The 25071-nt window shown below is 34.1% G+C and overlaps 2 protein-coding genes across 4 annotated transcripts; one reads left to right on the forward strand and one right to left on the reverse strand.

The window, feature by feature from the left end:
- Nucleotides 1-6334: 6334 nt before the first annotated feature.
- Nucleotides 6335-13520, forward strand: LOC140833044 (uncharacterized). 3 transcript variants are annotated; one of them, XM_073197424.1, is made up of 9 exons: nt 6335-6663; nt 9176-9268; nt 9860-10071; nt 10570-10714; nt 10800-10872; nt 11979-12125; nt 12228-12353; nt 12710-12825; nt 13274-13520. In XM_073197424.1, the coding sequence occupies exons 1-8, from the start codon at nt 6353-6355 to the stop codon at nt 12800-12802; spliced, it is 1200 nt and encodes a 399-aa protein (XP_073053525.1). In that variant the 5' UTR covers nt 6335-6352; the 3' UTR covers nt 12803-12825; nt 13274-13520. The 3 variants fall into 3 exon arrangements, with proteins under 3 accessions (XP_073053525.1, XP_073053526.1, XP_073053527.1); XM_073197425.1 differs by having other exon boundaries at nt 13305-13520; XM_073197426.1 differs by having other exon boundaries at nt 12710-12772.
- Nucleotides 13521-14054: 534 nt separating this feature from the next.
- On the reverse strand, nt 14055-18077 carry LOC140833043 (MACPF domain-containing protein At1g14780-like). The gene is made up of 7 exons (XM_073197423.1): nt 17467-18077; nt 16225-16463; nt 15788-15986; nt 15602-15679; nt 15308-15491; nt 14970-15136; nt 14055-14833 (listed from the first exon to the last, which is right to left on the reverse strand). The coding sequence occupies exons 1-7, from the start codon at nt 17740-17742 to the stop codon at nt 14135-14137; spliced, it is 1842 nt and encodes a 613-aa protein (XP_073053524.1). The 5' UTR covers nt 17743-18077; the 3' UTR covers nt 14055-14134.
- Between the last annotated feature and the right edge of the window lie 6994 nt (nt 18078-25071).

The following is a 25071-nucleotide window of genomic DNA, read 5'->3' on the forward strand; positions in this document are numbered from 1 at the left end:
ATTTGCATGTATTTGATTGATATACTTGTTCTCTTGATATATAGATAACATGTATCAGATTACTTGTTCTCTTGATATATAGACAGCAGGTATTAGTCGAGTAATCTTGTAACAGAAGTGCCTGATAGTGGCGGGATCGCCACGGGCACATTGCACGATGTTACAAGATAGTCTATTGGCGATAGAGCCAAAGTCTGTCACCGGAGGATTGGCTATCGATGTGGATAGAATTGGGTTTCTTCTATTACTGTTGATCGATGTCGTATCGGTGTGGATAGAATTGGAGCTTCTTCTATTACTGGTTATCGATATTATATCGGTGTGGATAGAATGAGAGTTCCTTCTATTACTGGTGATCGATACCATATCGGTGTGGATAGAATCAGACCTTTTTCTATTACTGGTGATCGATACCATATCGATGTGGATAGAATCGGTATTTCTTCTATTATTGTTGATCGATATGGAATGTCAACTTCTGGAAACCGGGATCCCTAGACTAGGATTGAGTCTAATCTAAATGGTGTAGCTATGAGTATTGTCGACAGTTTGATAATAGTTATGTTTCAGATTTTGATACATATTGTTATTACCTGTTACATGCTTTATATTTGTTTATATGATTGCATGTTTCGTTGATTTATACTGAGATTATATTCTCACCGGAATTATCCGGCTGTTGTCTTGTCTGTATGTGTACATGACAACAGGTGGGACAGGTTCAGGGTTGAGGAGATGAAGAGAGATCGTGATTAGAGTGACGGCTCCGGACTTGGATTAGAGATAGGGTTAGACACTTGATATTAGCGGTTAAACCTTAGTTGAATATATGTATGTGATATAGGATTTGTACTTTTATATATATGCTGAGATGTATATATATATATATATATATATATATATATATATATATATATATATATATATGTTTTTATGTCACTACGTTTCGCAATCTTTTAAAAAAATAATAATTTTAGACCCTGTTTGATAATTGATTAATTAGTCCCAATGATGATTAAGAACTTGATTAGCGTCCGGGTCCCCACAGGCACCAACCTTACGTACTTAACTATTTACAAGTACATCCTCAATATAAAATTGTTGCAAATATTAATCCTCGAGTAATGTTAATCCATAAAACCAAAAAATACAATATTGATCTTCTACCTAACTAATAAAAGAAAAACTCTTCTAGCGTCAATTACATGCTTATACTATTCTCTCCTCATTTACAAAATAGTTGAGGCCTAAGAACCTTGGATTATCCTCATTGGAACGAATATCGCATTCTTACGTATTCTTAATGCCTAAAATTGGTACTAGCGTATAAAGATTAATAAGTTCTCCCCTGTTAAAGATGAACTAACTCTAATAAATCGACTTCACTCATAACCCATAGAATTATAGAATCATCATATCAAGATTTCTTACTCGATAAAAATCTTCATATTCGTTCATTGGCAACTTATGTTGAACACAACTAATTCCCTTTTTGTTTTTATTTCGTCCAAAATTTTCGTATAACCGCCTATCCCCTAAACTTCTAATTCACTTACATAACCCAAATAGTCTTTAGATAACACAATTCCAATATACATATCTACTTAATTTCAAGTTTCTTAATGACTTTCAAAAATAATTTAAGATAAGGTGTAACGTCCCGAAAATTTGAAGGTCCACGTAAACCACATGCATACAAGTTATTAAATTCTTCGTGTATTTCAATTAATTGTTTTAATTACATATATTAATTATGTTGAGCATATTGACATGTTTAAAATATACTTTTCTACATGGTTGCATTAAAATGTATTTTTAAGGGTTATTCGAGTTGCAATCGAGGATCAAAGACAGAGGGTTGAAAAATAGAAAATGTTTTTATTAAATAATGTTTCTAATTATTTAAAATATGGTTGATGCTTTCTCTTATTTTTGAAAATAAAGAGTTTTGAAGTGATTTATATGTCGAGACGTAATTTTTATCTATGTTGGTTTTACAACAAAAATACGATCGTATTGGTAATCAGACTAATAAATTCACAAACTTTATTAAACAAAATATTTTAATTAAACATCAATGGGCTAAATGGGCCTAAGTAACATTGTTAATGGGCATAAGCCATGGTTAGTGTTCTAATTAATTATAAATAAGACTAAACCTACCCCTTAACCCATATTATGTCACGCCCCCTTCCTCCAACAAAATACAAGACTCTTCTTCTTCTAAACTACGGCACACAAATCATATTCAACAAGGAGGATAGAAACTTTGCAATGAAAAATCAAGTCATCTTCTTCGCGTCGTCGTTCTTCAATCGTCAACGTTTAATCGTTCGTTAAAAACGCAAAAAAAACTTCATCTTCTCCTTTTTACTCATCATTCGCACCATAGTAATTATTTAAAATCGGTTCGCATGGAAAACAAGTTGCAACATGAAATATTTTTGGTTTTATGTCGTATGTCAATTGTTAAGGCTTGAATTTGATGAAAAATCATGTTTGTTATGTGTTTAAGAGGGCTGCCATGTTAGGATTATGATAAAGGGTGTTTATACGAAGCTTTAGGGTCCTAGAACATGCACGAAACCACGTTTCACACACATGAACACAAGCCGAAACCGATTATGTGTGGGTGTGTCTTGAGAGATTGGTTTTGAGGAGTAAAGGCTTGGCTTGGGTTCGGATTGGGACCAGGGTTAGTTAGGGCACATATGAGTCAGGAAGGGGGGTCCTAGCAATGCTAGGACTCGAGTCAAGGGATGGGGAGGAGTCCTAGCAAGGTAGGATTCCTACCCGAGAGGGGATGGGCTAGATCAATGGGTTAGGGTCCTAGGAGGGTGTTTGAGGGGATGGTTTGAGGGTTGGCTCGCTGGTTAGATCCTAGGTGCGAAACAAGAGTCCTAGTCTACAGTGGAGTTCTCGGCCATGCATGTGCAGGTTGGGAAGCTTCGATTTTCAAGATTGGGGCTAGTCCTTTGGTTCTTAGGGTCAAGTAGGGTCTAGGGAAGAGTTGGCTCGATGTTGGCTCAGGCTGGCTCGAGCTTGGCTCGATGAGAAATCAAGATGGCTCAAGGGTTGGTTCGAGAGTTTGGGGTTTTCTTTTTGAAAATAAAACCGGAACATGGCTCACGGGATTCGAGTCGTGGTTCACGAGGGCTAAAATAATATAAAAAATCTAATTTTTTAATTTAGAAATTTTATATTAAAGTTTGAAATTATTCGGGATTAAAACACATTAAAACGAATAATTAAGGATTAATTTAAAAGTCTAGTATTTGAGCTAAATAAAATTATGAGAAAAATAATTTAAGCTTAAATAATAATTTGGGACATCTAAGAGTCAATGGAAATTAATAAAAAGTCAAAAACGTGAAATATTACGTCTAGGGGTAAAACGGTAATTTTACACCCGAAAATTAGTAAACGTCGTGGTATTGCTCTGAATACTGTTTTATACGCTAAAATGTTATTTTAAATGTTTATGGAATTTTATGATTATTTATGGAATTTATTATGAAACGATAAAGTTAAAAGAAATGTTGCATGCTTGGTTTTAAAAGAAAAAATGATATTAAATGCATGATTTTTTTAAAGTGATGAAAATGTGAAAAATTGGAGGAGGTGAACTAATTGTGACTATTAATGATTATATGATGATATGAATGGGGATATCGTGAGGGAAAAGGCCCTAGATGGGGTCCATTTACGGGAGAAGGCCTCAGAGAGAGCCTGTCTATGGGAGAAGGCCCCAGAGGGAGCCCGAAGATCGTATTTCCATATGATGAGGATAGGCCAAGGCTCAGTTGATGGCTGAGAGTGTCGATGATGTCCTCGCCGCCCAGTACTGTTGTTACATGATAGATGGATCCATCGACCTTGTGATGATACGAAAGTCACAATTAACGATCCAAATTTAATAAAAGGAAAACATATATGCTTCTGATGATAAAGGAAATGGTTATGATAAAATGATGAAGTATATGGATATGTTTATGATGATATGAAAAGGTCTATGTTTTAATAATCATGAAAAATGTTATTTTAAGTATAAGTATTTTCACTGTTACATGTGATCTGTATACGTATTATTTGTTATCAAGATTATGGTGTGTTGAGTCTTTAGACTCATTAGATGTAATTGATGCATGTGGTTATGATAATGTTGTTAATGAAGGTCTTGATGGTTGACCTGACTGGACTGAAGGTGCACATAACCCGAAGACGAACGCTTCTATTTTCCGCACTTATGATTTTAAGTTTACGAATACATTAAAGATCTTACGACTTTTATTTATGCTTTGAGTTATTTTTGAGAGGTTTTAGTATGAACTATACTTTTAAAATTATTGCTTTTTAGATTTGGTAAAATATTTGACGATTTTATATTTTGACTATTTCCTTTGATTTTCAAATACTAGTTGGTTGCTTTATTTTAAAAATGGTGCAAAATTACTTTACTTATTTTGTACATGTTCGGCCGAATTTATAAGAGGTTTAAAAAAAATTTAGTACTTTTTAAGCAAAACGAGTAATGAACGTTTCATAAGGTGTCTACCTCAATTCTTACATGCGTCTATAAAGGAACCTAGTTATCAGTCATACCCAACCTTCTAGAAAAATTTTAAACATAGCAAAGATACAATTTTTAACTCTTAGGATCATGATTAAAACTTGTGCTACATCAAACCTTAATCTCCCAAAATTAAGTTGACTTACCGTCTAATCTTATAACTTAACTAATTGATCAACTTTATCTTAAATTGTTATCATTCCAAATTCCTAATTCGCTACAACATTATTTAACTAACACTTAAATTTTTCAAGCCAAAATTTGATTCATCATACTATGCCCTCGATTATCATTCCTTATAGCAGTATAATCAAGATATCTCAGGGCTCTAAATATCTTTTCAAGCCTAAATCATCGAAAATTCATATCATTTAAATTATTCAATTCTCACTTACTGCTAATATGGTCCCCAAATTTATTAAAAATTGCAAAATTAATTCTTACTTTCCTCGGATATTATCCGATTTTTCTTTAATTTCAAAAATTCCACAATTACCAATAAGCTATTGGCGTTCATAACTGCACAATTACCTTGATTATTCAATAAGGAGTCTCGGCCAACTCCCTAGGAACATCACTGCATCGTCATGCTGTCATGAAACCACCATGCCATTGCCGATCTTTCCTTTCTTTTCAATACAAAGAATCTTCTAGATTTTCTAATACAAACTAGAAGAGGAAAAAAATTATTAATCGTTGAGTTGATTTGATGCTTGAAGAAAGACGATTAATCAAGTTGATTGTAGGATCGAGCGTTTGTCGTTTTATCAAAAGCTATACCTAGTAGTAATAGTGCAACTCAAATATTTTAAACCGTACAACAGCTCAAGCACCACGATTCGATCGCTCTACGAAGCAGAGACATTATTGCACCCAACATTGATTGTTTGTAGGGATTGGTATGATCTACTAAAGATCGCATACAATAAACATCTTATTATTGGGTTAAAATCATAAGAGTGGGCAAGCACAATTTTCCGTGTAAAAATAAAATTTTAAAACTTTCGTTGTACTTGAGAAACTAGAAAACGATACACAAACACAACATACAAAAAAATAGTTACTTCATCAGATTATATTTAATTAATAGTATAAATAGATAGTATCTTTAAAAACATCAAGAGACGCCGAATAAATACAATTAAACGTGAAGAAAAATATAAAATTTGGGGAAAAAATGGAAAATCCAATTAAACTAAGGTTGGCAATAATGAGTGAGAACAAAGTGTGAACAAACGTGTTTAAGAGAAGCGAGAGCCTTTTACATAAAATTTTAAGTTACTTTTGTTTTTTTTTTAAAAAAAATTTAAATGAATTTTACTAATTTTTTAAATAAAAGTTGACTTTTGAATTTTGGATAATTAAAATAAAAAACTAAATGTTTACACTTGATAGTAAAAAAAAATGAAAAATGAATATATTTACGTTAAAATTTATGTTTTTTTTATATATATTAACATCATAGTAACAACTAAGACTTTTAACATTAGTATTTGAAAATGTTAAAAAAATAATTAAGAACTTTTCTACTACAAAATTTTACAAATTTATAAAAGAAAAATACATAATATTTTTTAACATTATTATTTTAGTAAACCGCTTAAACTTATAAAGAGTAAAACTTAAACTTTGGAAGAATACAAAAAAAATAATAATGAATAAATAAAAATTAGCAAGTCTAATATGATAGATATTCTTCTTACATATTTCATATTAGTTTTTGCGAATAAAAATGTGAAGCTTGTCAAAATATTTGACCTACTACAAATTTATCCATCACATATGGAGACGCTCCATCGTTGTGGTTTCTTCCCAACCTCAAAAGCCAATTTTTTAGCTTTATTCCAACCGAGCATGGCGATTTGCTGCTCTTCGGCATTGGCCGTATCAACCCTCAATCTCACTCATATATATTCATCTTCTAGATCTCCAAAAAGTAAACAACTTTGTCAATATCCTAACGAATTCTTTATGCCCAGTACAATTTCAAAGTTTAACCGCTCGAGGCGTAATGTTTTCCATGTATTCAATTCTGTGGTGAATTACAGTTCGCTTGATGAAAGTTATGCGACCGTACATGAAGTTAAAACAAGGTACTACTTGTTCGCGCCATTATCTTTCTTAAAAAATTTCATAATTTCATTATTTTTAGGTGGCACTTTGTAGTTTGGTTTTACAATCTTGAAGCAGGTTTTTTTTTTTTTGTGCATATCATGTTCTTCACTCTAGATTTCTTAAAATATCGTTGGCTTTTAAAATTTTTGTCTTAACCTGAGTTACAAGGTATTTGTTGGGCAAGTTACTGTGTCGATTGAAGGATTTGAGTTTGATTTGGGGCGAGAAGATTGGTTTTGTATGAAGGAATCTTTGATGACACAGATATCAGGTTCTATAGAAGTACGTTTCATTTCTTAATATAACGGAGAGCTGATAATTTGAAACATTGCACACAGAAACAGAGAGGAAATGAATTCGAAAGAACTAAAATGATTTTGAAATCAAGGATTCACTGTAATTTGATATGGATTATATGATTACAATGCACTTGTTTGCACAAATTCTTGAGTTGCGGGCGTGCTGGGTGCCACGAGCACCAACTATTTAAAAAATAATAAAAATCTAACTTCTAACTATTCAGACGACGTAGATTCTAAATTCGATAGTTAGTTTTAATCTCTTAAACTAATATGGGCTAAAATAAAAGAAATTGATTGAAACGGAACTGAAATTTAAGAAAATAAACTCCCAACAAGATTTTGTATTTACAATAATATTTAGGAATTTAGAAAACATAAAAGTATTAAAATTTGCTGAATCTAGAATGAAAAAACGTCAAAATGCTTGGACTTAGACTAAAAAGATAAATTGCTTGAAGATGATTTTAGAGAAATTTTAGAGAATTTGTTGTTGGGTGATTGAGTTGTCTTTTTTTTTTTTTTTTTTTTTTTTTCTGCTTATGCTTTCTTTTGTTCTATCATACATGCAGTTTCCACTCTCTGGCTATTCAATTTCCCACTCCTCCACTATTCTAGAATGGGTCACTAACTTATCATGCTCCTTGAATGATTTCCAATTAAAATTTCAACAACCAACTTTCGAATAATTAATGGATTTATTATTGGGCTCAATTTATGGGCTTGGACACATTTTGGTGGGGATTGTGGTTATTGTTGGATGTTGAATTTGGTTTAGGATTTGATCCTGTAAGTATGCATATTTGAGTGAGATAATAATGCTCTATACGACTTACATTCAAATAAATTTATAATTTGAATGAGACTCTTGGTAAGGTAAGAATCCTGTGTCCGATGAAATTCAAACACAGTAGCATTTTTACAAATGGCAATGAATGAAATTGTCTTTCAGGGCATGAGTGGGGTGCCAAGGCCTAGTGAATTTTCATCGGAATACTAGAGATTTATAGGCCTAATGCAACCGAATCGTAAGGGGAACATGATGAATTTTTGTTTCATATTGGTTTAATATAGACCTGTCATGAAGCTTGTTACTTTGTTTACTTTCTTACTTGATTCAAAGCTTCATTTTTAAAAAAAAATGTATGAGAAGGAGATTTACTGCAATGTTATATAGATCATTCGTTAGAAATGCATATTGAGTGAGAAAAAAATTCCATCAGATAGAAATATCAATTATACTAAAATCTTTTAATTTTTACCGATGGTAATTAATTGTTAAAATTATCAGTAACGCACGAAACATTCTTAAAGTTTCTCACTTTATTTCTTCTTTGGAATACTGTGATTAAATGCACTGCTATACAAAAGGTTGTTCTGGAATGAAGATTAGAAGTTTATAGATTATCATTTACGAAGCTTTGGAAAGCTAAAAGCGTGCCTAGATACTGATGACGATGCAGAATAAGTTAACAAGATAAAAGCTCTAATAGATTACAAGATTAGAATCACTTTATTGGAGATCTAAAGTTGCAAAAAATTTTGGCTAATATTTTGGCACGGGTTGCATATCATGGAATTGTTGTTGATATTTTGGAAGATGTGACCCCTACACTTCGTTCAAACAGTAAAGAAAGATCAGTAATCACAAAACATGACCCAGAGAGAGCTGAATGTGTGTAGAATGAGTTTTTACCAAGTTTAGTGTATATGATGCTTCTTGCAATGTCTTAAGATTCTGATAGAGTTGCGCTGTGCATTCAACATTAAATTGTGCAAGGTACTTCATTCCAATGCCATGTACTCCATTTTAGCTCTTGTTTCAAAACAATGTGCAAATCGAAAATAAGGCATTCAGTAAGTGATGGAGGGAGCATGTGCTGAAATTTATCAGGATCATGTTTCTACTATATTTTTGGAAGGATATGTTTCTTGAGACAAATGTCCGTGAACAAATTTATTGACGTGCCTCTATACGTAGAAATTTGTGTTCTATTAGTTACAATGTACCCCTGTTTTGGAAATTAGATTGGATGATGCATAACTTATGTGTGTTAGAAGCATTAGGAGCTTACTAGGAAGTTATGTTCCATTTATTCATCTACTCTTTTTCTTACCATATTATTTATGCGGAATACTTTTTCCCAAAATTTTTATCTTCGTCATGTAAGCAATTTACTCTTTTTTGCAGTACATGGAAATGGAGAGATTACTCTATTCGTTACCAGTATTCTGGAGTTAGTGGCCCTGCCTTGATTTTGGTTCACGGTTTTGGAGCAAACAGGTGTACATCTCCTTAATTTTCTCTTTTTGTCAGCTGTATGATCTAGGTATTTGTGAACAAAGTAGTGGAGTAACTTGAATTTTTCTTTTTTTGCCTCTACTGTCTTTATCACTGTAACTTAGATGCAAGTATATGCAAAACATTCAATATTAGAAAAACACATTTGGACATTCAAAATGAAATGAAAAAGTAAAACACATTTGATAGGTGAAGGTAAAACCAAATAAATGAGCCCAACATCAACATTTAGATACGATCGCCTTTTGTTAGGCTGAATCATTTATCCTATGCAGTTATTAAATGTATTATGAAAGCTGTAATGCTGTTAATAGGTAATTTGACTCATTTTGGCTGGTATAATTTGCATGAAATCTTAGGCTCTGAAAAATATCCTTCTTTATTGTTTTGACGTTCACAACACGTGCAGCTTTAGCAGGTTATTCCATTATACTCCCATTAGTTATTCCATTATACTCTCATTAGATCATGAAGCTTTAAATAATCCACTACATTTTATGCTGGCATTTGATCAATGATGATCACAATTTATTTTGACATACAATTATATCTACCTTATATCTGTTATTACAGTGACCATTGGAGGAAAAATTTACCAGTTTTAGCACATTCACATAGGGTGTATTCCATTGATCTTATTGGATATGGTTACTCAGATAAACCTAATCCTCGACAGTTAAGTGTTGATTACTTTTACACATTTGAGACTTGGGCCAGCCAGCTCAACGACTTTTGTAAAGATATTGTTAAAGATGAAGCCTTTTTTATCTGCAATTCTATTGGAGGTGATTTACTCTATTCCCCTAGTTTTCGATGAATTTGGTAGGGTAACATTGAGCTTCACGTGTTTTCTTTTAGTAATGCTGATTGTTTGTTCTTGTAAGAGAAGTGTATACAAGAAATTTTTGCATTTGTTAAGGGGAAACACTCAAACTGATAACCTAGAGAAAGGCAAGTTGAAAGTACATTTTAACAGAATCCAAACAGAGAAATTGTTGTTGTGTATTCTTCATGCCTTGCAGATTTTGAGCGATCGAGAATGGAGAAATCAACAATGATAATTAAAAATTGTTTCTTGTAAACATTTTAGTTGTTCTACCAACCAATTCTATCTGTTAAATTTGGGTCATAAGGCAGAAGATTTGATGGAATTAGTGTCTAGCGAGGGACAGAAATTTTATTTGATGTTACATGGAGAAAATTGCAAAAATAATCTGTTTTTGTTTGAAAACAAAATAATCTATTTTTCCATTTAAAGGACTTGTTGAAGTTTCTGGATGCAGGACTTGTCGGTCTGCAGGCTGCAGTCATGGATCCTCAAATATGCAAGGGAATTATTCTCTTGAATATATCACTCCGTATGTTGCACATAAAAAAACAGCCCTGGTTTGGAAGACCTCTAATAAAATCATTTCAGAGTTTGCTTAGGTACTTGAACTTAAGATAAGTTTCTACAGTGCATCATGTTTAAGTGTTATACTTGACAATTAATTGCATACATGTACTTTGCCAGGAATACGGACCTTGGGAAAATGTTTTTCAAGTCTGTTGCCACACCAGAATCAGTGAAGAACATTCTCCGTCAGGTAAGAAAACTTAAAAGTAGACATGTAGGATGTTTTTTCAGTTGTAAGAAAACGTTTGTGACAAATGAAAATATCGTAGTTAATTTAAAGCCTTATGCTATTAAAGTTCATCAAACAATTTGTATCCAGAAGGAATGTTTGTTCAATTGGACACTGATGGAACTTATCCTTGGTCCAATGTATGTGTGGTGCTCTAACTGGCCATTACAGTCATCACCTATTTTAAAAAAATAATAAATGGGTTTAATTTTTAAACATTTTGTTGTAATTGATTTCAAAGTCTCACACCCTTCGTATATTGCTTTTTCCTGCTTTGAATAAAAAGGTGCTGCTCCACCAAAACCCTCATCATGATCTTAGAAGTGTTTATTTGGAAAAAGAAATGGATTTGATTCATGCAATAAGCAAATTGGCTACCTTCATATTGCATTAAAGCATTTCATCTTCTATATCATGTCGCGAAAAGGAAATAAAGGCAGGGAAAGATTAATATTTGTTGAAAAGCTTCATGTTAGTCTTACAGTTTTGGGGGCGTAGTGAAAAAAGGGTGACCAGAAGACCTATTTACCCTGTACTTTGGAGTATGAAAACATAAAGGTCGAAGTGTCCAGAAATGTTATTGTCTTAGCGGCATCCAGAAATCCATTGTTCAATAGTTTACATTACTACTCTTTTTTGTTGCTTTAATGTCATTGAAGAATATCTCGCTTGGTAAGTGAAGCATTATACTTTAAGGTTGCATTTGGATAGATAGATTCGATTTGGAGGAGTGGATTCGTTTTTGGGGAGGATTTGAGGAATAAACCATAAGTTACACCCATCTTGAGTGTATTCAAAATCTACTATCTTACTACTAAAATTACTTAATTTGATAGAAAGTGATTTAAAATTGACTTGAATTTTGTACATTCAAACAAATCGTTGAATTCATAATTTCAAATCTATCAACCCAAGCACAGCCAAAAAGAATTATTTTGCCATTTCCCGTCATAATTGAGGGAAATATATTGATTCAGGTCTCTTCTTTGAAACATTGAATTATTTATTCATGATGTTTTCCATTAAAATTTTTAGTAATCTTTTGATCATTGTGAACTGTGTTTCAGTGTTACTATGACACTTCCCAAGTTACGGATGAACTAGTACAGATAATCCTTGATCCGGGACGTGAGCCTGGAGCTGTAGATGTGTTTCTTGAATTCATATGCTACTCAGATGGGCCTCTTCCGGAGGAACTATTACCTCAAGTGAAGGTCATCCCTTAATTTGATATTTACCATCTTTATAAGTACTGTATTTTTGCTTCTTTCTTTTTGTGAATGAAAATAACATGTTAATTTCGCTTCTTATCGCAGTGTCCTGTGCTAATTGCATGGGGTGACAAGGATCCATGGGAACCTATTGATTTGGGGAAAGCTTATGCCCAATTCGAATCTGTTGAAGAGTTTGTTGTCCTACCAGATGTTGGCCACTGCCCTCAGGTCGATTTGAATTGAGTAAAATACTGTGATATGTCTGAAAAGGAAAATACCATCATGTGATAAATTCTGTAGAAAATAAGAATATGATGGAATTTATGGTAAATGGAATAAATAACTAGGTCAGAAGTAGATTTGCCAGGAGTGATTCTCCTCAGGCTTTATGCTATTCTTATGTTTTCTTTTAAGGTTTCCAAGGAACACACGTTGCTAAAATCTTTGAAACTTGTCACACAATACAAATTTCTTGAATCTTAACTAATGGACGTATGTGCATGTGTGCGTGTGTCGGGATTTTCTACCCTTTATCAATTGGTAATATTACCTTGTATCTCATAATAAAAAAATTTCCCATGAAGGACGAGGCCCCTCATCTGGTGAATCCGCTCATTGCGACGTTTGTGGCTAAACATGCTCCACAGGTTGGAAGTCTTTCACCCTCAGCTTCATGATTAAAGCTGCTTGATCGTGTAAGGTTAGATTGGCTCTGTGCTTTCTCTGTTATGCTTGATCGACGTGACAAGGCTAATTTGGACATGGGCTTTATGCATCTAATTACCTTATAAATGAAATGGTATCATTCTATCACACCATGATTCTATGTGCTTAATTTTAGGTTACCATAAGTTAGATATAGGCATTGTTCTATTCTTTTCCCTCGAAGTGTATAGCATCATGTGTCGTGACTCATGACATTTTCATGTGAAGAAACACACCTCTTATTGTTTCCCTCGAATTCGAGACTCATAGCTATCTTTTAGCTCTTTATCACTGAAGGATAGTTAATCTCTTAGATAGCATGTTACCCTTAGCTGCGTCTTCAACAAACTAAGCTCCGATGGCCTAACTCGCGCATGTATATTCTGATTGTTTTCTCACATTCTTGAACTACCTTGTCATAAACCTATGCAACTTTCTGACAGTATATTGGGGTGGACTCATGATTTGTGCAAGGGGTTGAGTTTAGGATGCTGCTCATTGGATTTGGGAAGAACACCTGATTTTTTTAAAAAATTATATGTAGATTTCTAGTTGTTTTTCCATTTGAGAGGGGAAATATGCTGATTACAGTCTCATTTCTCATTATTCCCATCAAGCCAACATCATTTCCATGATGATGCTAAATTATTTAGATTTTGAAAAAAATAATTCATTTTTAGTTTATCATTATTCTTGAAGCTGAAACAACGTTTATTTGAATTAAAAGATTTCAATTTGGTAAAGTATTTGAAACTACATATCTAGATAAAATCCACAACAGTGCTTTAAAAAATTAACTAGTCGAAAATTTAAAATCAATTATCAAGTGGATTTACCTAAAAACCAAATAAATTTGTCATTATTCACCAGAAATCTTTAACTTCAAATACATCCATCTGAATACAATTTTAAATTTCAATTGTAATTTCACCCCACTTGGTTCAAGTCTTAGCTAGAGTTGTTCCAGTTTCGAAGCCAAAACCGAAAAAGGCCTTTTATTTTGATTTTCGCTTATTCGATTCACGATTCGAAGGAAACCGTGGTCAGATCTGGTTACTCTAATGGATATGTTACATGGGGTGGTTTTCCCAGGTGTAACATAGCCTTTGTCCGAATCTACATAAAAAAGTAAAAATTTTGAAAGATATTTTACATGAACCACGACCACGACATATCATCGTCACCACTCCCATTTTCCCCCACACTTAAAGTGGGAAAAGCCCGTTTGGTTCAACGAATTATAAACTAAAAACAAACCTATACGATCGCATCAAACCTCTTCCCATTTCATTTACAGAAGGAAATCACTCTTGGGAATAATCTAACAAAGCAAATTTCACTTGCAAACCGATTTTGCCACCATCTTTCACCAACTTCGCAGCTGTTACTAACCAATGTCCTGGAACATCGTATGGGTGTCGAGCAACATCCTTTGTGTCGACATATTCAAGCAGCTTCCTTGAGTTAGCAGGCATAGGAGGACCACCAGGAAATACACCGGAGTTCAGAGCCGCTGGTTGCTGCTTCGGATAATCGGCCACAGCTTTTTGGGTGAAAGTGAAAGTGGTGCTTAAGTTCGTGAGGAAATTCGACTTTTGTGAGGATTCTGGTGCAGATGCCCACTCGGTTTTCCGGATGGTGCAGTTCGGTATGTGGCCATAAAGCAGCCGTAGGTGAAGAGCCTTTCTTGGCCATTTCCCCTTTATAATGAGCTGTGCTCCAATCACAATGAATACACCATCAGATTCTCCCTGAACCCAATTAGGATCGTGTTTTACAGGCATTGAACATATATTTGCATATTTCTTCCATCGAACTGGTTCTAAGAAATTATCAGAGGATTCATATTCGTCAGAACCTCGCCATTGTGGCTTGCGAGATGAGTTAAAGGACATTATATTTGGAAGACTTGAAAGATGTTGCACATGAATGGCTAATCGGTTGCTTTTTGTTCCTTCCAAGTATAGGCGAAGGCCAAGAACTGGTTTTTGATCACTAGTAACCTAAAATGGAGAGAAAGATACATAAATGAAGTGAACTCGAGAAATGTAGACGATATATATTGTAATCGAACTCTTAAACTGCAGAAAAATGCACAATTTTCAACTTTCTCTTCACGCAGATAAAAATTATTTATACCTGGACGGTGTTGACATAAACTTTTGGACCCAATAAACTGAACTGCAACAAAGGGTAAGATGCTTTACTTCTTTGATGTCTTAAAGGCAGTTCACCGAATAAGGGTACCCACTGTCTGGGAACTTGGAACTCCAAAAAGTAATGTAAATCCTCTACAGGAGGCTTGTCTATAAAGAGAGAATCTTTAGTTATTTCAATGTGAGGAAGAGGAGAAAACTTATAACCTCAAATATCCAACAGACGAAGGGGAGAAAATGTATGCAAGCTTGTGTACACGCCATGGGAAGATACAAAATAAATAACGGTATTTGAAGACTAAGAGAATCTGAAAGACATACATCGTAGGTACAAGTTAATGGCATGACTGAGGTAGCCACTCCCTGGAATCCCATTTAGTAAAGAGGTAATAGGAACAAATTTGAAAACTACAGCATCTGGGTTAGTAGCCATTGTCTGGAGCCACCTGGAGTGACTTTGTGCAAACAAATCACCTCCCCTTTTTGACCAAATAAGCGTGAGTCCCTGATCCAAACTATATTTTAAGTCAAACATCTTAACAGTAATTATTCCAAAAATAAATAAATAATGTTTATATATATTATTTAGATTAATGAAGAATAAGGGCAACTTACATCCTTGGTTGATGTTTCTGTGATGCTGGTGAACTGCAGGGTATGTGCCTGAAGCATACGATTAAACACCTCCGGAACCTAACCAATCAAAAGATAGCATTAACTTGTAGTCAGATTACATTTTCACATGACTCAATAGAGGATCGCTAACAAGCACACAAACAAATATAACGTGGGTATACAAACCTTCTTTTGTTTATTCATAGCCTTCCTCTCTAGCATAGGACTATTAGCATCAGAGAAAAGGCAATCTCCAAGTTCATCCAAGTATCCCTTGAGTTCAGCAGAAGAAATCGGAGAAGATGCCCTCTGTTTAACACAAACTAAATCCTGGCCTCCAACTGCCATTCCCACAATTATATGTGTTCCATAAGTCTGAATAAATCTGGAGAGATGAAACCAGTTGGTATGATAAAACAGTAAAAGCCAAAATTGATGCTAATGGTTCTAAATGCACTTGAGAATATCAGAAAAAATATGGTAGCTATCATGCACACCTAGTTAAGTTAAAGGACATCAGTGCAAAAGAAAAACATGACTTGCAATGATTTCAGCTACAGAGATGAACTTTAACCTCTAACAGATATAGATGTAGAAAACAAAGGATGTTAACTTAAAGTTACCTTGACAATGATTTTGGGTCCCAGCGTGATGGAACAGACTTCTTCACATGCTCATGAAGTACCAATGGTGATGCAGTAAGGTGCAAACAGAAAAGTGAGATGAAATAACCATCAAAAGCAAGATTTTTAGCGTCTGCTACATCATTCAACCAGGCACCACTTAAATCGAAAACAGCATTAAGATAACCCGAAGGAACTTTTCCCTGTACCGATGACTTCTGATTGAGTAGCTCTGACATCTGCTACAGAAGTTTTTTTCATCAGCGAGAAAAATTTCAGAAAGTACACACAAAAGAATTAACATAAAAGAGAACATTTTACTTCTTTTTTTGATTCTATGATCGATGTGCTAAATGTTCGTACAAGTTTCAAATCAGTACCCCCACTCAAATGTGTTCTTGCAGTAATGGTTCATCCATTTCTCACCATTGTTTCAAATCTTAGAAGCCATTTTATTCAAACTTTTAAAGCAAGGTACTTGAGGTGCTAAATACCATGTAGAAATAGAGGTTTGAGCAGCCAGCTTGCATATACAGTTTTACTTCAGAAAATGCAACGCTTCATCAAGAGTAGCGTTTTAAATGGAGCCATCAACTCACCAAAATTGATCCGCTTTATTTAAGCGAAAACACACAGCAATTTTTCCACATAATCCCTTTTTAATTTTTTAAAATTCAAAGATGCATCATGGACTTCCATACAGATTAGTAGCTTTAGACTCCAACTTCTTTTCAGCCCGCTGTATCAATAACTAAGGCAATGTATGTATCTTACTGGGAACACTTTTATTTCCCGGAACACAAACATGTATCCTTGTTAATTTATAACTCTGTTCGGAAAAAGTATTTTCAACTTATCTTCACGTTCCTCACCACAACCTTTATTTTACATAAAATAACAACGTAATGCTAAATAATCCAGCATACTTTGATATCACACACAATATTTACCATAAATTTTTTTTATCCCAAACCTGCATCCAAACGTTCTTTATATTCTACAAATTCATTTCCCCCAGATTAAATTTCAGAAAATGTTTTCCAACAATTCTGAAAAGATGAACAAACAAAGACTACGCAATTCCTATGCGTATATTGACTAAAGTGCAAATTTTAAATTTCACCAAAGCAAAGCAAAAACAACGAAATTGATGCTAATTAGATCGAACGCATTCATTATAAAAGATGATAAGAATGTGCAATTACATGTCTTGTTTGTTAGAAAACTTGGAAGATAAATCACCTGGTCAAACGGCAGTACATCGGACTTAAACCGAATGTGATCTCCTTTATCAACGCGAATGCATTCCGGCACGTCGGGAATCTGGACTACACCGCCGTGCCCGGGGACGACGACGTCGCGCTTCCGATTCTCATCTAGAACGACCAGTCTCCCCCCGTTTGGATTCCTTTTTACGAACTTGAGTCTATAATCACTAGCCAAATCGAAGCCGAGCCCCAAAGCCTGCATCGCGCGCACCCCAATAGGCGTGTCGACGTATTCTCCGAGTTCATCCATGGAAAGTCCAAACTTGGGTTTTGGGAAGAGAGAGATTTCTCGTAAGAATAAGTAATATAATAATGGAATTGAGCGGAGAATGCGCGGAGAAAATAGGAGAAATTGATGAAAATTGAAGGGTTTTGACTTTGACGGGGAATGCGGCGGGCTGTAGCCACCCACTCCAGCCGCCGGGACAGAAGCGGTCAACCATTTGAACTCACCAGCTATGATAAGTCAATTTTGTAAGACTCTTCCACCTACATCTGCTCGCGCCACCGCTGGACTGCTCCAGGCTGCGGCGGCGCATGTATTCCAATTCATTGACTCATCACAATTTCATGGTGAATTTCACTATTTTTTATTTATTTATTATGTTCATATATTTTATTTTATAAACAACTTTTATATATTTTACATTTACATTTATATTCACCAATTATTATATAATGACATGGTACTTACCGTTTTGATTGTTATTCCATTAGTTTTGAACATGTAAATTAGTATTTGGAAACAAATAAGCATAAATTTAGAAAATGATTGTTGTATAACGAAATCGTAGCCGTTACTTTTGGTATATAGTGGATAAACTCTTGATTAACACAATAGTTTGTAAACTACGTTAGTCAAACAAATCAAACTAAGCAAAATCTGTGTGACAAACCTATCCGGAAAGTTGTTGACAGAAGAAATCAAACTTCTGACATTTGGTTAAACGTTCATCTACTCCACTTACGCAAAGTATCCCTTTGAAACAAAGAAAAAATGATTGTTATAATAATGTTTTATAATATTCAATTATTATTTATGTCATTATCTGAGTTAGTAAATTGTTTCATTTCACTAGTTTTCTAAGAATTTTACATGCTCTAATTCATATGTAACAGTTACATTGATTTTTCTTTTCGTCTTTTTTCCTCAAAGTATATTATTATTTGCACAAATTATTCTGCGAGCGCAGACATGATGTGTGCCAAAGTGTGATATAATTGTCGAAAATTTAACTTCTAGAGTAGATCTATTGTGAGACGGTCTCACGAATCTTTATCTGAGAAACGGCTTAGTACTACTCATATTTACAATAAAAAATAATACTCGTAGCATAAAATGTAATATTTTTTCATGAATGATCCAAATAGATATCCGTCTCACAAAATACGACCCGTGAGACCGTCTCACATAAATTTTTGTCTAACTTCTAATCAATTGATTACGAGTCTCGGTTTGATCGTCTGTTATAATATCTCCGGTTAAGTGTCGAAAAATGTGGAAATTGATTTACGAGAATGATGAAAAAATATGGAATGAAAGTTTTAACAAATAACAACAAAAATAATTCGGTCATAACAAATATAAATAATAAATATATTAAAATAAAGACTATCTTTTACCCATAATAAAATTCCCAACCAAACAGACAGATTCTAAGGCATCTATTCTAACTTCAGTTGTCTTGGCATGTTCGCAGAATTATTTGTTCAAACGTTTTTTGGGCTTCAGGATCAAGGAAAATGTTTTTCCCAGTATATTAATTGGTCGGTTGGGCCAACATTTTGTGGGAAAATCATGTCAATGTACGGTATTATGGGCAAACGTATTCACCCATTGGACCTACAAATAAAATAATTGAACTTAATACGCTTTACTTGATTGAATTTGAAATCAACGGAAAAGGGGAGCTTAAATAAATCACTCATGACACTTTTTAAAATATTATATGGCACGATTAGGTCGAATAAACTTTTTTGTACGCGCACTCTTACGTGAACCAACACGTACGAATAGCTAGCGGGACTTAAACCAACACCTTATGACACAACAACCTGATGGGAGAATTTATTTTGCCAATAAATTAATTTGGCCAACAAATTTATCATTTATAATCCATTATGCCTTTTAATTATCGGCCTCAAGGAATTAAAGTCCAAGAAAGCTACAGGAACTGCAAAAAATTAGTCAACACAATCCAAGACCCACATTGCAGGTTGTGGGTTGGTTGAGTTGCGCACTCGAGGAACTGAGAGGAGAAAGGGAGAATAAGACTAGGTTAAATCAGTTTCAAGTTTGTGAGGTTGTTAATGGGGCTGTTGACTTTGGCCAGTTAAGGAACTAACTAGCGGAACCAACGCAACCCTTTGTCCAAATCCTGAACTTCGACATATTTCATGTTGCTCAGTTGTCTCCTCACATAGCTTTAATCTTGCTCGATGAACCATTTAACTTTCCAGTGACAATGTACTCTCTCATTCCATCATCCTCTTAGTCCCGATTGGTGATTCTAATTTCCACTCCATCTGAGTATCATGGAATTACCCTAGATGATGAGTTCCATGGATCAAGGCAATGAGGATCTCCAAGGCATTTTTGATGAAATAAAAATAATTTACCTTCAATCCAACATTCCTTATTGCTAGGTGAGAATTTGAGTCAGGAAAAATAACTTAATAATTTACCTTCAACCAACATTCCTTATATGGTTTTATATCCCCTTCTTCATTTCAATACACTAATACTTCATCCCTAACAAACTTGATGCAACACCTTTCTGTAGTCTATCTTTGTTCTGATTATAGACTTTAATGCTTAACTGGATCTTGTTTCAAGAAGGCTTGAATGTGCGCCCTACCCAATCTAGATATAAATCACTCCCCTGTATTGAATTATATCATTACAACAATAAAATCTTGATAATATTTTCAAATACTAAGCATGGAAAAGGTCTTAACAAAATTGACTACCTAAATCGTATATGTTCAATAATAGCTCCCTTATATCTAATCTCTACATGCCAAAAATTAAAAAAAAAAGAAAAAAAAAAAAGAAACATGTAATATAATAAATCGATAGTATGAAATATTCGTGAAGATATTTTATGATCTAATACTTACAAACTCATAGTCCAAAGATGCAATATTTGTCTGTGATTGTGCATGTATCCCTCTTTTTTTACTCTCATTTTCTCGATTTATTCTTGAAGTCCTCTGGAAAATTATAGTTATATCAAATTTATCCATACAAATATATATATATATATATATATATATATATATATATATATATATATATAAATCAGTCAATATAAGAACAACCTCATTAGACTTTTAGTAATGACACAAAGCTTGACATACTTCTGACGTAAAGTAATGAGGAATGGGACGAATTGGCACAAGTTCCCTTAATGGAATATTTTGATTGTAAGAAGTAGCTTTAGCTTGGGTCTTCCATCGCCTCCATGAAACTCCCATCATCTGCATCACAATAGCTCTATGTTGATCGAGGATATCAAAACTTGCCTGTGAATATTGAAAAAGTTATAATAATGTTTTGAATTAAGTATGAAATATAATATTTATCAACTTACTGTTAGACGTTTCTATGCATCATCCAAGCAACACTTAGGCATTTTTCTCCAATCTAAAAAATCAAGGGGCAAAACATTTCCATTACGAGCAATGTTGACCACAAAATTTGCAAGCATCGGCTGCATTTCTCCATAAGGTTGGCCTCTTTCATTAAATGTTACTACTAAACGGTCACCGGGTGCTACAGAATGAACATCCTTCATAATAGTTTTCCCACATTTCTTTCATTGGCTTTGGAATGAATGTGTGATCTCGTTGTGACCTAAAAAAATATGCAAAATATAATTATTTTTTTCAAGCGATAAACATAACCAACAATTCATACTCAAAAATATTTTTAACCTCCTCGATTATTGACGTGTATTGTATTTTTATACTATTTTAAAATTTGCGGAAAAGTAAACATTTTCTTAAATAAATATTAATCATTCAAATTGCGTTAAAATGAACTGCTCATCTAAAAATACTTGAAATAAAAACAATTACAATCGAAGTGTGCAAAAAAGTAAACGTGTAAACATCGTAAACAATATCGTGAAAATCAGAGTATTTAAAACATGCATAAAGTTCTTAAACATAGGCGATCCTCGGGTTTAGCCTCCTACACAGTCCAAACCGGCTCATTGGTCCCCACCCCTCGTCTCCTCATACTCGTCCTCACCTGCATTGATCAAGTTTAGTGAGTCTAAAGACTCAACACGTATAAACTTGGAATAACAAAAAATACGTAATAAAACCACATGTATGTTAAAGTAGAACGTACATACTGAAACTTGAACATATTAACGTAAACATAGACGTGCCATCATCATAAAACTTTTCATAAGCATCCTTGCATCATACATACTTGAACATGCATACATTTCACCTTTTTGCATATAGATATGTTTCAAAGCAAGTGACCCATAACATAAATACGCCTAATCAGACTAAACCACAGTACTGAGCTGGTAGGGGAGATCCACTACCGCATACATGAGATTCTCGGTCATGCTTTACCGGGTGGATTGGTCCCTGTTCATGCTTTACCACTTTCCAATCATGATCTAAACTCGGTCATGATTTACTGGAGTGGAGAGGTCCTCGGTCACGTTCACCGACTTCCAAACCCGTTCGTAATTGGTCACAAGGCATTTAGCATACCTCAAAAACATAAAATACTTTTCCTTGCACGTCGGACATACTAATACATTATGCATGCCTACCAAAAACAAAAATTTAATTTTTTTCTTCCCAGAATGCTTGGCGCTCGGGCGGCAAAATCTCGCGTGCCCGAGCGCCGCCATGCACGAACATTTTTTAAAACCAACACAGTTTGAGCAGTCACACGATGATGAACATAAATCACTCGTTTCTTGTTCAAAAATTGAGAATTTACTGTCAAATCGAAGGTATCCAAGAGTACTACGCTTTATATGTTGAAAGTTTTTCAAAAACGTTGACCGAACAATTCACAATACTCAAAATGATAGCAACATCCGGTTTTGAGATCTAAATATCTTTTCAAATTCAACCCAACCAATTTTGCTCAAACTCTTGCACATCATACGTGGATTTTTACGCATAATAAACATCACAACACATAATATAACGAGTTCGATGCCGAAATAATAGATTATACATGCCTTTGATCTTTAAAAATTCTGAAACGATGATACCGAAGCAAGAAAGATACGAGGGTTGATTGGGGACGAAACGTGGCACGATTTTCTTGAAGAAACCAACGTGAATCTACAAAACTTTGAAAAGTGGAGGTGGTTTTTGTTGAAAGCACTAAGAACCCTAGGTTTTGTTGTTTTAAAAAAATTGAAATGAAGGCTAATGAAGTGTGTGTGTGTGTGTGAGAGAGTTAGTCGAAGTGTGTGTGTATTTGTATGTGTGCGTGTGTTTAAAAGTGACTTAAGGGTGATTAGGAGGTCATCAGCTTAATTAAATAATTATTAAGGAATCACATGATAATTAAAATACCAATTCCCCACTAAACACTAGCATTCATATATTTGAAAATACAATTTTTGAAAATAAAATACACAATTGATAACCTTATACTCGTCCTCACCTGCATCAATCAAATCTAGTGAGTCTAAAGACTCAACACGTTTAAACTTGGAATAACAAGTAATACGAAATAAAACCACATGTATTTTAAAGTAGAGCGTACATACTAAAACTTGAACATATTAACGTAAACATAGACGTGCCATCATCATAAAACTTTTCATTAACATACTTGCATCATACATACTTGAACATGCATAAACTTCATCATTTTGCATAGAGATATGTTTCAAAGCAAGTGACATGTAACATAAATATGTCTGATCAGACTAAACCACAGTACTGGGCTGGTAGGGAAGATCCACTACCGCATACATGAGATCCTCGGTCATGCTTTACCAGGTGGATTGGTCCCTGGTCATGATTTACCACTTTCCAATCCTGATCTAAACCCGATCATACTTTATTGGAGTGGAGAGGTCCTCGGGCACGTTCACCAACTTCCAAACCCATTCATAATTGGTCACAAACATTTAGCATACCTCAAAAAAATAAAATATTTTTCCTTGCACGTCGGACATACTAATACATTATGCATGCCTGCCCAAGACAAAAATTTAATTTTTTTCAGAATGATTGGCGCTCGGGCAGCAAAATCTCGAGTGCCTGAGCACCGCCCTGTGCGAACATTTTTGAAAACCAACAGAGTTTGAGCAGTCAAACGATAATGATCATAAATCACTCGTTTTTTTTTCCAAAAATTACGAATTTACTGTCAAATCGAAGGTACCAAAGAGTACTACGCTTTATATGTTGAAAGCTTTTCCAAAAAATTGACCGAAAAATTCACAGTACTCAAAATGACAGCAACGTCTGGTTTCGAGATCTAAATATCTTTTCAAATTCAACCCAACCAATTTTTCTCAAACTCTTGCCCATCATACATGGATTTTTACGCATAATAAACATCACAACACATAATATAACGAGATAGATGCCGAAATAATAGATTATACATGCCTTTGATTTTTAAAAATTCTGAAACGACGATACCAAAGAGAGAAAGATACGAGGGTTGATCTGGGATTAAACGATGCACGATTTTCTTGAAGAAACCAACGTGAATCTACAAAACTTTGACAAAGGGAGGTGGTTTCTGCTAAAAGCACTTAGAACCCTAGGTTTTGTTGTTTTAAAATAATTGAAATGAAGGCTATTGAAGTATGTGTGTGAGTTAGCCGAAGTGTGTGTGTATTTGTATGTGTGCGTGTGTTTAAAAGTGAATTAAGGGTGATTAGGAGGTCATCAGCATAATTAAATATTTAGTAAGGAATTACATGATAATTAAAATATCAATTCCCCACTAAACACTAGCATTCATATATTTGAAAATAAAATTCACAGTTGATAACCTTTAAATTTTTAAAATCTTGAAAATTCACATAATAATTAAATTATGTTTTAAAATGCTAAAAAAAAACTAAATAAATCATTTAAAATACTTCATTCCTAACTTAAGATAAAACACCACTTTTTAAAATCGCCAAGAATCGTCACCCTCTTTTCCTCGATCCCGCATTGAATAATCGTCTGAAACATGAAAATCAAGAAAACATTTCAACGTGCATCACATAAACATAAATAATTTAAAATAATGCAAATCCATAAATCATGCATCTCTAAAATCATTTTAAACTTAAATAAATAAATTAACAATTTAAAAATATGCATCAGTTTTACGTGTATTGATTTTGGGCTCTACGATTCCTCTCTCATTTAAATAAATTCCGTCCTCAAAATTAAGTCTTACCAAACAGTTCCGGGTAGCAATTCCACATGTCTGTCTCGGCCTCCCAAGTGGCCTCCTCCACTGATTGATTTAGCCACCGGACCTTGACCAACTTGGTCACCTTGTTTCGTAGTATCCGTTCTTGTCTGTCTAAGATTTGGACATGTCTTTCCTCATCCGATAGATCTGGAGCAAGCT

The sequence above is a fragment of the Primulina eburnea genome, chromosome 5, assembly GCF_022965805.1.
Source record: "Primulina eburnea isolate SZY01 chromosome 5, ASM2296580v1, whole genome shotgun sequence".
In the NCBI taxonomy this organism is placed as follows: domain Eukaryota; kingdom Viridiplantae; phylum Streptophyta; class Magnoliopsida; order Lamiales; family Gesneriaceae; genus Primulina; species Primulina eburnea.

Excerpts from the sequence above, each read along its gene's own strand:
- LOC140833044 (XM_073197424.1), top strand. The coding sequence starts at position 6,353 with ATGGAGACGCTCCATCGTTGTGGTTTCTTCCCAACCTCAAAAGCCAAT. Across the intron at positions 9,269-9,859 it reads CACGGTTTTGGAGCAAACAG|TGACCATTGGAGGAAAAATT; the intron begins GTGTACATCTCC and ends CTGTTATTACAG. Across the intron at positions 10,715-10,799 it reads TCATTTCAGAGTTTGCTTAG|GAATACGGACCTTGGGAAAA; the intron begins GTACTTGAACTT and ends GTACTTTGCCAG.
- LOC140833043 (XM_073197423.1), bottom strand. The coding sequence starts at position 17,742 with ATGGATGAACTCGGAGAATACGTCGACACGCCTATTGGGGTGCGCGCG. Across the intron at positions 15,680-15,787 it reads CTATGAATAAACAAAAGAAG|GTTCCGGAGGTGTTTAATCG; the intron begins GTTTGTATACCC and ends TTGATTGGTTAG. Across the intron at positions 15,137-15,307 it reads CATTAACTTGTACCTACGAT|ACAAGCCTCCTGTAGAGGAT; the intron begins GTATGTCTTTCA and ends CTCTCTTTATAG.